General features: G+C 44.2%; 2 protein-coding genes across 3 annotated transcripts; one reads left to right on the forward strand and one right to left on the reverse strand.

The window, feature by feature from the left end:
* Positions 1–1468: 1468 nt before the first annotated feature.
* Positions 1469–6419, forward strand: LOC110505514 (sushi domain-containing protein 4). 2 transcript variants are annotated; one of them, XM_036962511.2, is made up of 8 exons: positions 1469–1704; positions 2142–2293; positions 2757–2948; positions 3083–3472; positions 3596–3790; positions 3989–4151; positions 4494–4891; positions 5002–6419. In XM_036962511.2, the coding sequence occupies exons 2-8, from the start codon at positions 2176–2178 to the stop codon at positions 5025–5027; spliced, it is 1482 nt and encodes a 493-aa protein (XP_036818406.2). In that variant the 5' UTR covers positions 1469–1704; positions 2142–2175; the 3' UTR covers positions 5028–6419. The 2 variants fall into 2 exon arrangements, with proteins under 2 accessions (XP_036818406.2, XP_021440453.2); XM_021584778.3 differs by having other exon boundaries at positions 1495–1704; positions 3080–3472.
* Positions 6420–7029: 610 nt separating this feature from the next.
* LOC149972093 (hepatic sodium/bile acid cotransporter-like) lies at positions 7030–7492 on the reverse strand. The gene is made up of 2 exons (XM_090219310.1): positions 7344–7492; positions 7030–7228 (listed from the first exon to the last, which is right to left on the reverse strand). The coding sequence occupies exons 1-2, from the start codon at positions 7490–7492 to the stop codon at positions 7030–7032; spliced, it is 348 nt and encodes a 115-aa protein (XP_090075436.1).
* Between the last annotated feature and the right edge of the window lie 5894 nt (positions 7493–13386).

The raw sequence follows: 13386 nt of genomic DNA on the forward strand, positions 1-13386 counted from the left end.
CGCCCAATAACGCCCACATCTTATTTTAATTAGATTATAATGGTGGCAGGATCCTTGCTTCGTCCTAAAAAAATAGCATGCGTCTGGTTATTCTATAGGCCTGTTCTTTGGCCCTGCACTTAACTTATGGTTCTCATGTGTGTGTATTTTTGTCAGCCATCTGTGTGTCCCCTTTTAGTGAATTGGTGGCCCTGCACTTAACTTATGGTTCTCATGTGTGTGTATTTTTGTCAGCCATCTATGTGTCCCCTTTCAGTGTATCCAATTCTCCCTAAATGCCTATGTGTTCTATTTACTCCCACAATAGGTCAATAGGCTATGTGTCTCCTCTTACTTAGTGTATCCAATTCTCCCTAAGTGCCTATGTGTTCTATTTATTCCCACAAATAGGTCAATAGGCTATGTGTCTCCTTTTGCTTTAGTGTATCCAATTCTCCCTACGTGCCCATGTGTTCTTTTTACTCCCACAGGTGAAGTATTGACAAGAGTGTAGTTGAAGAAGTAATGATAGTAAGAGTAAAGACACAAGATGATGTCCAATGTCAACAGAGGGATCCTGACATTTTACATGTTAAGAAGGTGGACTTTGTAGCGTTTATTACTTTGGTTATCAATGGATTTGGCCGGTGTAGGCCGTCATTGTTAATAAGAATTTGTTCTTAACTGACTTGCCTAGTTAAATAAAGGTTAAATAATATATATATATTTAAATAGCAACTGCACAACGCAAGCGGAGAGGAAATTTGAAAAAACAGGCATTATTTTTCCACAGAGGCATTACAACGAATCCTGTTGATGAATGCTCCATCCTCACAGGCACCTGAGCCTTGGTAGGGATGTGATTTCAGTGGTGTAAAGTACTTAAGTAGTACTTTAAAGTATTTTTTACTTAAGTCATTTTTGGGGTATCTGTACTTTACTCTACTATTTATATTTTTGCAAACTTTTACTTTTACTACATTCCGAAAAAAAAGTATGTACTTTTTACTCCATACATTTTCCCTGACACCCAAAAGTAATTGTTACATTTGGACAGGACAATGGTCCAATTCACACACTTATCAAGAGCACATCCCTGGTCATCCCTACTGCCTCTGATCTGACGGACTCACTAAACACAAATGCTTCATTTGTAAATATGTCTCAGTGTATGGAGTATGCCCCTGGTTATCCGTCAATACATTTTTTTTTAATTGTGCCGTCTGGTTTGCTGAATATAAGGAATTTGAAATGGTTTATACTTTTACTTTAGATACCTAAGTAGATTTAAAACTAAATACTTTTAGACTTTTACTCAAGTAGTATTTTACTGTGTGACATTCACTTTTGCTTGAGTCATTTTCTATTAAGGTATCTTTACTTTTACTCAAGTATGACAATTAAGTACTTTTTCCACTACTATGTGATTTGAATGTGACTGAAGGAGTGGGGATATATAATTTTTGTTTTATTTCAATATCCCATACAGTAGGTGGCGGCAATACATCAATAGGTGTAGTCTGCCATAAAACGTAAAAGAAGAAGAACCCAGTCCAGAAGAAGAGCTCAGCCTACCCGGCGATTTCCAGTCGCCCCTGATCGCGCATTGTTGATTCATCTGGCGAAGGACAGTTGCCTTTTTACTTCGACAGAGACTGATATTATTATCCAGATGTATCCACAGTAAGCGAGGAAGAGGATCTAACTAGCTGTATTGTTGTGTGGGTAAGCATGCAAAGCGACACGTTAGTTAAGTATAGTATAGCAGACGTTGCTAGCTACAAGCAGAGCTGACGCTAGTTTGTTAGATATGCATCTACTATAGATAGCTAAGGGTTTTGTTGTTAGCATAGCTAGTTCTAGCTAGAGCTAATTGATTCGCAGTTAGCTAGTGTGCTGACGTCTGGTGATAAATAACGTTAGCTAGTACCGCTGCTAGCCAGGTTTTGTCGTGTAGCTAAGGATAGCAAAAAAACCGAGAGAGGAAGACAACTGGCTAAATTATCTAGCTTAAAACAAAAATGGACCTGGGTACAGTATGACCTAACAGAACGTAACAAGCTGGCTAGCTAGCTAGCTATCAAATTGAATGTTAGTATTGGCTCCGTCAAATGTGGCTAGCATAACTAGAGCTGGGACGGGGATGCTCTTCTATCCTCTAGGTTGAGCTGACTACCTCTGCAGTGGAAGTAAACGATGTGCAATGGAATGTTAGAGTCCACGTCAAAAGCCCTTGGGCTACCCACCTCAGCAGACAAGCAGTCAATTTCTCTGTTGCTCTTCCTGACTGTGCTATCCACTGGACAAGGATCAGGTAAGAGATCACTCATCTTCAGCAAAAGGCTCTCTCACACAGCTTCTTTCCTCCTTTCCATACACTACAGCTGCTTTTACCCTGCTAAGATTCAGCTCCCCTCTTTAAGTCTAATAATGCTAGATGTACATTGCTCTTTATGGTCAATTGTAACATCGGAATTGGGTTTATTTGAGCAAACAGCTGGCCCACATCTGCCACATGCAATATTAAGGTGTCAAGTCCCCACATTCTCTCCTTCCCATAGCTGATTAGTTAAAAATGCTGGATGTGGATGGGGGCTTGAAGCTGTTGCTAGAGATCCTCTCTTGCCTTGTGCCAACTCTGCTCCCACTGTTTTCATGACTCATTGATATTATATAAGCATCAGAAATACCTTTTAACAACATTGTTTTAAAACCATCAAATACAACATTAACATCAGAATGTTCTAGCATCAATTATATGCCCTTTTGTCCCTCAGGATGTATAAGGCCTTTCATGGTGCAGAACAGCCTGGTCAACCTGACAGAGACCAACAGGGGTTCCTTCCCTGTGGGCACAGTGCTCCAGTACAGCTGTGACCCAGGCTACCTAGCTGATGGGCCCAGCATCCTCACCTGCACCCCTCTTAACCTCTGGACCTCAGACCCACCCCGCTGCATACAGAGTGACTGTGAGTGGTTCTCTCCACAATGTGGACACCACTATAACTCATTGTGACGAGTATAATTTCTCTCCAGTTGAAACCAAAATGGAGTTAATGCAGGATTATAACTATAACATGATTGTGTTGTTTCTGACCAGCAGTGTGCCAGCCTCCGTCTGAGCTCGAAAATGGAAGGTACATCTGCCACCCCTCTCCCTGCCACCGGCTAGGCCAGGGCACTGTGATTGAGTACTTCTGTGATGAAGGCTACATCCTGAGGGGAGACTACAAATACAAATATCTTACCTGTCAGGAAGGGGAGTGGGATGGCCCCATGCAGATTAGCTGTGTCAACCAAGGATGTGTGAGGCCATTCATGGTCCAGCATGGGTCAGTCAACCTGACAGAGACCAACAGAGGTTCCTTCCCTGTGGGCACGGTGCTCCAGTACAGCTGTGACCCAGGCTTCCTGGAGGACGGGCCCAACATCATCACATGCAACCCCCTGGGCTGCTGGTCCTCAGAACCACCCCGCTGCATACGCAGTGATGGTACTAATGGCTTTACTAAATCCTCTGAATTCATTCCAAACACAATAATGTATTTTTAAGTCTAAAATTTGGTTTGTGCGCTCACTGATAATGGTTCTCTTTTTTTTTTCTTCTTGTCAACAGTGTGTCTGCCTCCATTTGAACCAGAGAATGGGGGCTATACCTGCCACCCGTCCCCCTGCCATAGACTAAACCATCACACTGTGATCGAGTACTTCTGTGATGAAGGCTACATCCTGAAGGGAGACTATAAATACCTGACCTGTCAGGACGGGGAGTGGGACGGCTCCATGCAGATTAGCTGTCTCCTAGACCAAGGTTGGTGACCATATTGTGATTACACAGTCTTATTCTCCAGGGTTCAATGTTCGGTAGCTTGAACTATTTATTTTATTGTTGTATCAACCTGTAAGATGAAATTATACTATGCTACCTTTTGAAGCCTCAGGCCAGACTGTCTGTCCTTTAATGGACAGTGTTTGAGTGTGGTCTCATTGCCTGCTTCCCCTCTTACAGACAGAGACCCTACCCCTGTGTTTGGCATACCCACCCTATCCATTGTGGCCTCCACTGCCAGCTCTGTAGCCCTCATCCTGCTGCTGGTGGTCCTGTTTGTCCTGCTGCTGGTGGTCCTGTTTGTCCTGCTGCAGCCTAAACTCAAGTCCTTCAACCACAGCCGGTGAGTGGCCTGAAACCACAAACATGCTTATTCAGTATCAGCTGTGGTAGGCTAATCCTACTAAAGCTGTGTGTACTCCAGGGGTGTGCATGTCTCATAACTGTTCAAGCAGGCAGAAATAGTTCATATGATGCAAAACTTCTCATTCCGGCTGTATTCATATCTGCTTGAACGGTGAATAGCTCGGATACACATGAAACATGATATGACCCTGGGGATCGATAGTCCATCGCTCAGAAATGTACAAATACGATAACTTTCTAAATGGGTGAGTCTTTCCTTTAAGAGTCTAAAGTAATGAGGTATTAACAGACTGCTCCACTCCTCTGTGCTCCCCCTCAGCCGTGAGCAGGGGGTGTCTGGCCAGCCCGTGTCCATCATGGTGGAGGGGGTACAGGTGGCCCTGCCCTCCTATGAGGAGGCGGTGTGTGGGGAAGGGGCTCTGAGTCTCAGCTCTGAGTTCCGAGTCCAGATAGTGCTGTCAGAGGGCCAGCAAGCTGCAGGGACGACAGAACCTCTCATTGCTCAATCCAGGCCCTCCACCCTCCCCCAGCTCTCAGAGATGGCAGTGGTTCACCCAGTACCATCATCCTTCGCCTTTCCTTCCTCTCTCTCATCCTCCTCCCGCTGGGGCCTGGAGCAGGCTGCTGCTGCAGTGCCTTCACCCTCACTGCGAAGGGACTCCACATGCAGTGAGCAGCACAGCCTGCCCCTCAACTCTGAGATGGACTACTCTGACGGTGGGACGTCGATCTATGTCTCTCCAAACAGGCCTCTCTTCATGCATGTATTGGTTGATAATGCCCATATATGCATACAGTGTATTGATGTATCTTGTTTCGTCCTGCAGATATGCCTTTGTTAAAGGAGGCCTGAAGCATGCTGCAGACGCTGGGGTGTATGTTACGGAAACACCCAGAGTTGCTGACAGGGTTGCTGTTGACCTGCTGTGTTGAGCCAGAGGCCTGTCTGGAGCTCCCCACTGCAGCAGCTGCCAACACAACAGACTATCCACCCACCCCTTCTTGAGGCACTAAGTGAGGCCGTGTCATTCTCAGCAGAATGTTACCTCTTCCCCCATCCAGAGGAGGGCACAGAGGGATTTCACATGTACATACATGCTTAGCAATTTTATATGACTTCTTACACTATGTCCAGTGTCTGACACTTGCTCTTTTAACCATTGGCTTAGTGCAGAGACATAAAACTGAGAGAGCACCCAGTATGTTGGAAGGTTTTTTTGAAAGGCTCAATATGCCTTTTGAAAATTCTGTACTTGTAATCCATATGTATTTATTACATTTTTTCCCCCATGATGGTTAATGCTGCAAACACATTTTGAGAATCATTGCCTCATCACCAATTTGTACCATGTCAACCTGTTTTTACATGATCACTGCAGCACAGCAGGCATGATGCATGATGAAGACAACTGCAACTTAGATTGAACCAGTCATTCTCACACATACACAGATTTTACAATTACTCTTAACATTTTAATGATAAGAACGTATGATTTTAACTTTTCATATTCTCATTGAGGTTCTTTATGGCACAACTATTTGATGTCACATCCTTTCTGATCATGATTTTGAACTCAATGTTTTCCCCACGCACTTATTTGAAGATTTTGCTAAAGACAAGTGTTCCCAAGGTTGAGGCACACCTTTTCTCAGCTCATTGACATTGGGCTTAGCATTCATATTCTCTCACTCATGTCAGTACACCCTTTCTCTAATGGCCTTAGATCTTCACTTCTATGCACAAACACCATCTGTATTGGGTTTCATTCCTGAAAAGGATTTTAAAATGAATGTACATTTTCAGTCGCCACAGCTTAGTGATGTAACAAATTGGAGCATAGTTGGTGTTTCTTGGACACCTAATACTTACTATTTATTTGTGGGTTGTTTTTGAAATTGTTTTAATTAAGTCTAGATAGGGAAACTTAATTGAGTATTTAATATATTCATGTTCAGAATGCTGTTGATCAGCCATGGTTCCTTTGACGCTTCTGCAATTCTTGGGAAATTATATGAAGACGGGTCTTTTAACTTTGCCACCTTGGTGGACTCATAAGGACATAATGTGAGACTAAAGTTAATAGGGTTAACCATAATGAATGAAAAACAGGTCATTGTTATGTACAGAAGTAGTGTCATGTCTATTCAAATGTTTTCAGTTGCTTTGGGACTAAACAATGCAATTGGTGTGAAGATAGTTAATTTTACTCTGTGATAATTTTGATTAAATATAATTTGAGCTGTGCAACATTTTGTTCTTGTCAACCAATCCCAAACTCTTTCACTGAATAGTTTTATAGCCATGGTTAGTGTACTTTTTCAGCACCAGGTGGCATTGTGAATTACTTGATTCATAGTCTTGACTTCTAAAACCCACTTTTTTGAAAATTCATTAGCAGAAAATTAGGTTTGTAATTACAAGCATCACACAATTGTTCATAAAACTGCCACAAGAACACTGGAGTAGCCAAAAATCCATCATGCTATCAGCAAAAGGAACAAATATGCTGCTTTTATGTCATACAGAAATGTCTTGTCATTGTGTATTTGGCTATGTTGCCCTAAATGCCATACCTGCCGTTTCTGTCCTGGACCTGTTCAGTTTGGTCTGATGTCCTCCTGTGCCCTCTCCATCTCTATGGGCTTTTCCCTTCTGGGACCTATAGCAACTTTACTTCCTACACTGCCAGGTATACAGGCTTTGCTATGGGAGAGAAAGAAGAGATTATTTTAGAAGAAAGACTGCCTTTATTTTGTCAAACAGTCTGGCACACTAACAACAGTGTGGTTCGGCTACATTAAGTTCTGTGAGCCACACCTACTTTAGAGTTATCCAGACAGCTGTGACACTTACCCTAAGCTGGTGGCTTGAAGCTTTGGTAACAGCTGAAGAGGATGATGAAAAGCAGTGCCTCGCCTCCCTGGAATATGATGTAGATCAGTGGGAACAGATAAAGGGGGCCAATGATCTCCGGGTGAAAGGCCACCTTCAAGATGGTGGAACACAGCTGGATGTTCTGACAGCCAGTCTCCATAGAAATAGTCCTCCTGCATCGGAGAAAATATTTGTTACATGGTTCACTCGACTGTATATTATTATTGATAGCTATGAATGGATACATGCCCCTTGGCCCCATCCTTGAACAGATGAATACAGCAGTGCACTTACTGATGATTGACTTTGAAGATGGTGGACATGATGTATCCCAGCAGGTAGCCTGTCAGGGGCATCAGCGCAGCTGCGGCCATGAGTTGTGGTGAGAAAACCACCCACACTGTTCCCCCAATGGAGATGCCTGACATGACGCCAATGCCCATGTAGGCAATCAGTAAGACTCTTAGACCAACCTGTCCGGGGTGTCCTCGGATGGGGCCACAGTGTCTCCTGACCCCTCCTGTCTCAGCCTCCAGTATTTATGCTGCAGTAGTTTATGTGTCGGGGGGCTAGGGTCAGTTTGTTATATCTGGAGTACTTCTCCTGTCCTATTCGGTGTCCTGTGTGAATTTAAGTGTGCTCTCTCTAATTCTCTCTTTCTCTCTTTCTTTCTCTTTCTCGGAGGACCTGAGCCCTAGGACCATGCCTCAGGACTACCTGACATTATGACTCCTTGGTGTCCCCAGTCCACCTGGCCGTGCTGCTGCTCCAGTTTCAACTGTTCTGCCTTATTATTATTGGACCATGCTGGTCATTTATGAACATTTGAACATCTTGGCCATGTTCTGTTATAATCTCCACCCGGCACAGCCAGAAGAGGACTGGCCACCCCACATAGCCTGGTTCCTCTCTAGGTTTCTTCCTAGGTTTTGGCCTTTCTAGGGAGTTTTTCCTAGCCACCGTGCTTCTACACCTGCATTGCTTGCTGTTTGGGGTTTTAGGCTGGGTTTCTGTACAGCACTTTGAGATATCAGCTGATGTACGAAGGGCTATATAAATATATTTGATTTGATTTGATTCCTGGTGCACCAAAAAAAAATGTAAAGGATTGTTAGTTTGGATTTGGCATCAGACCAAACTTGAATTGTTGCATGTTGTTGTCCTCCGGTGGCTAGCTAGGTAGCTAAAATCATCCCTTTCCTAAATTAGCCATGGATGGAGATAGGGAGTTAGACTTGTGGTTTTACTTAATTCTCCGTACTGGCCAATGATTATAACAGTGATTCTGATCCAACCATAAATTCATACAATGTGCCCCTGGCCTGAGAGGATGGAAATTCAATACGTAGCAAATGTTAACTAGCTAACATAGTTATATTTTTTTATTGTACTTTATGCTATTTGCCTCATGACTCCTGCGTGCTTTGTTGACTATGAACTTGCTGGTTTACCTAATCATGGGACAGACTGTTCCCATACTCGGGACTCCCATCATATTCTAACCACCTCTCGCCGGCTTTGTATTCATGTTACCTGATGAAATTGCTGTACAATATGATATTGTTGCCATCTAATGCACATTCAAATGTCATAAATCAACACTGCAGAGCTCTCCCTGTCCTCTGCTGTGCCCTGATTGTATTACTGCTGATGATATCAGGATATGTGCAAATACCCCCTGGCACATCTACTGTTGCTAACCCCAAATCTGACTTGTGCTCTGATGTCTGCTTCACTGATTTCTGCTCTTGTAAAAGCCTGGGTTTTCTGCATGTTAACACTAGAAGCTTATTACCTAAAATCGATCCATTGAAAGACTGGGTTCACAGCTCCAATCTAGATGTGTTGGTCATTACTGAGACATGGTTAAGAAAGAGTGTTTTGAACACTGATGTTAACCTTTCTGGTTATTACCGTTTTTCGGCAAGACAGATATTCCAAAGGTGGTGGAGTGGCAATCTTTACCAAGGAACACCTTCAGTGCTCGGTTGTCTCCACCAAATCTGTCCTCAAACATTTTGATTTGCTGGTTTTAAGCATTAAACTTTCAAATAGCTATTTGTTGACTGTCGCTGGGGGTTATCGTCCACCATTAGCGCCGGCCTGTATCCTAAATGCCCTAAGATCTCTCCTGGCCCCTTACACTAAGTCTAAATTTGTCCTGCTAAGTGACCTAAACTGGGACATGCTTAAACAACCTGACCAAGTCCTAAAGCAATGGGACTCCCTAAATCTCTCAGATTATCACCAATCCGACAAGGTATGACTCCAAACACCCAGAAAAGCTATAATCCTGATAGGTATCAGTCTGGTGTTTTCTGTAATGACCTAAGTGATCACTGTTTTACAGCATGTCTTCGTAATGGCTGCTCAGTGAAACGACCTGTCCAGATTTGTCAAACACTTGCGAAAAAACTTTATTGAGCAATCCTTCCTTCATGAACTAGCCTCTGTAAAATGGTGTAGAATCAGCTCTGTCGAAGACAGTTGGACCTTCTTTTTTAATATTTTCAGTGGTATTGTTAAAGACGACCCATAAAGAAAATGAGAATTAAAAACAGGTTCCGCCCCTGGTTCAACAATGATCTGGCAGAGTTACTCCACCTCAAGAATTCCATTTGGCAAAAGGCTTGGCACACGCATACTCAGGCTATCCGGAAGGCCAAAGTTAGTTACTTTAAGGGCAGTTCTTTCTCTCTGGATCTAACCCAAAGATCTTCTGGAAAATGGTTAAAGACCTGGAAAATAAACCCTCCTCCTCATAGCTGCCCATGTCCCTTAATGTGGATAATGTGGTTGTTACTGACAAGATGCACATGGCTGAGCTCTTTAAATCACCGCTTCATTAAGTCAGGATTCCTATTTGACTCAGCCATACCTCCTTGCCCATCCAACATTTCCTCATCTCCCACCCCTTCTAAAGCGGCTAGCCCCAACGCTACTCCCTCTTTTCCCCTGCCCCACTACAAAGTTTCTCCCTGCAGGCGGTCACTGAGTCCGAGGTGCTAAAGGAGCTCCTTAAACTTGAACCCAAAAAAACATTAGGGTCAGATGGTTTAGACCCTTCTTTAAGGTTCCTGCCCCTATCATCGCCAAGCCTTTCTCTGACCTTTTTAATCTGTCTCTCCTCTCTGGGGAGGTTCACATTGCTTGGAAGGCAGCCACGGTGTGTCCATTATTTGAAGGGGGAGATCGAGCTGATCCTAACTGTTATATCCCAATTTCTAGTTTGCCCGGTTTATCAAGTGTTGGAAAAACTTGTCAATAAGCAACTGACTTGGTTTCTTGATGTCTATAGTATTCTCTCTGGTATGAAATCTGGTTTCCGCTCAGGTTATGGATGTGTCACTGCAACCTTTAAGGTCCTATATGATGTCACCATTGCCCTTGATTCTAAGCAATGTTGTGCTGCTATTTTTATTGACTTGGCCAAAGCTTGTGATACAGTAGACCAGGGGTGGGCAACTCCAGTCCTTGGGGGCCTGATTGGTGTCACACTTTGTCTCCATCCCTAGCAACCACAGCTGATTAATTAAATTGATCATTATTAGGCGATTATTGGAGTCAGGTGTGTTAGCTTGGGCTGGGGCAAAACTGTGACACCAATCAGGCCCTCGAGGACTGGAATTGCCCAACCCTGCGGTAGACCATTTCATTCTTGTGGGCCGGCTAAGGAGTCTCTGAGGGGTCTTTAGCCTGGTTTGCTAACTACCTCTCTCAAAGCGTGCGGTGTATAGAATCAGAACATCTGCTGTCTCAGCCACTGCCTGTCACCAAGGGAGTGCCCCATGGCTCGATCCTAGGCCCCACGCTCTTCTCCAGTTACAGAACCCCTAGACCGACTCCAATTTGCATACCGCCCAAACAGATCCACAGATGATGCAATCTCTATTGCACTTCACACTGCCCTTTCCCACCTGGACAAAAGGAACACCTATGTGAGAATGCTGTTCCTTGACTACAGCTCAGCGTTCAACACCATAGTACCCTCAAAGCTCATAACTAAGCTTAGGATCCTGGGACTAAACACCTCCCTCTGCAACTGGATCCTGGACTTCCTGACAGGCCGCCCCCAGGTGGTGAGGGTAGGTAGCAACACATCTGCCACGCTGATCCTCAACACTGGAGCTCCCCAGCGTTGCGTGCTCAGTCCCCTCCTGTACTCCCTGTTCACCCACGACTGCATGGCCAAGCACGACTCCAACACCATCATTAATTTTGCAGACGACACAACAGTGGTAGGCCTGATCACCGACAACGACGAGACAGCCTATAGGGAGGAGGTCAGAGACCTGGCCGGGTGGTGCCAGAATAACAACCTATCCCTCAACGTAACCAAGACAAAGGAGATGATTGTGGACTACAGGAAAAGGAGCACCGAGCACGTCCCCATTCTCATTGATGGGGCTGTGGAGCAGGTTGAGAGCTTCAAATTCCTTGGTGTCCACATCAACAATTAACTAGATGGTCCGAACACACCAAGACAGTCGTGAAGAGGGCACGACAAAGCCTATTCCCACTCAGGAAACTAAAAAGATTTGGCATGGGTCCTGAGATCCTAAAAAGGTTCTACAGCTGCAACATCGATTGCATCACTGCCTGGTATGGCAATTGCTCGGCCTCCGACCGTAAGGCACTTCAGAGGGTAGTGCGTATGGCCCAGTACATAACTGGGGTAAAGCTGCCTGCCATCCAGGACGTCTACACCAGGCAGTGTCAGAGGGAGGCCCTAAAAATTGTCAGACCCCAGCCACTCCAGTCAGACTGTTCTCTCTACTCCCGCATGGCAAGCGGTACCGGAGTGCCAAGTCTAGGACAAAAAGGCTTCTCAACAGTTTTTACTCCCAAGCCATAAGACTCCTGAACAGGTAACCAAATGGTTACCCAGACTATTTACATTGTGTGCCCCCCGCCAACCCCTTTTACACTGCTGCTACTCTCTGTTTATCTTATATGCATAGTCATTTTAACTATACATTCATGTACATACTACCTAAATTGGCCCGACCAACCAGTGCTCCCGCACATTGGCTAAACGGGCTATTTGCATTGTGTTCCACCACCCGCCAACCCCTCTTTTTACGCTTCTGCTACTCTCTGTTCATCATATATGCATCGTCACTTTAACGATACCTACATGTACATACTACCTCAATAAGCCTGACTAACATGTGTCTGTATAAAGCCTTGCTACTCTTTTTTCAAATGTATTTTTACTGTTGTCTTATTTCTTTACTTACTTACACACACCTTTTTTTACTTCTTTTTTTAGCACTGTTGGTTAGAGCCTGTAAGTAAGCATTTCACTGCTGTATTAGGCGCATGTGACAAATACATTTTGATTTGATCAACAACACATAGCTCAGGCAGTAGGAAGCTCACTCATCCATTTATATGCAGATGATACCGTCTTACTCAGCTGGCCCCTCCCTGAATATTGTGTTAAACGCTCTACAACAAAGCTTTCTTAGTGTCCAAAAAGCTTTCTCTGCCCTTAACCTTGTTCTGAACACTTCCAAAACAAAAGTAATATGGTTTGGTAAGAAGAATGCCCCTCTCCCCACCGGTGTGATTATTACCTCTGAGGGTTTAGAGCTTGAGGTAGTCACCTCATACAAGTACTTGGGACTATGGGTACACTGTCCTTCTCTCAGCACATATCAAAGCTGCAGGTTAAATCTAGACTTGGTTTCCTCTATCATAATCGCTCCTCCTTCACCCCAGCTGCCAAACTAACCCTGATTCAGATGAGCATCCTACCCATGCTAGATTACAGAGACGTCATTTATAGATCAGCAGGTAAGGGTGCTCTTGAGTGGCTAGATGTGCTTTAAAATTCGGCCATCCGATTTGCCACCAATGCTCCTTATAGGACACATCACTGCACTCTATACTCCTCTGTAAACTGGTCATCTCTATGTACCTGTCGCAAGACAGTTGAAGGTTATTTATAAAACCCTCTTAGACCTTACTCCCCCCATCTGAGATATCTACTACAGCCCTCATCCTCCGTATACAACACCCATTCTAACAGTCACATTCTGTTATAGGTCCCCAAAGTGCACACATCCCTGGATTGCTCCTCCTTTCAGTTTGCTGGAACGAGCTGAAAAAACCTCTCAAACTGGACCGTTTTATCTCTTCATTCAAAGACTCAATCGTGTACACTTACTGACAGTTGTGGCTGCATCGGGTGTTGTTTTGTTGTCTCTACCTTCTTGCGGTTGTCTGTGCCTAATAATGTTTGTATGATGTTTCGTGCTTCTGCCATGTGTTGCTATAATGTTGTTGTCATGTGTTAGTGCCATGCTATGTAGTTGTCTTAGGTCTCACTTCA

This window comes from Oncorhynchus mykiss, chromosome 25 (assembly GCF_057628025.1).
Source record: "Oncorhynchus mykiss isolate SJ-2025 chromosome 25, ASM5762802v1, whole genome shotgun sequence".
Lineage (NCBI taxonomy): Eukaryota > Metazoa > Chordata > Actinopteri > Salmoniformes > Salmonidae > Oncorhynchus > Oncorhynchus mykiss.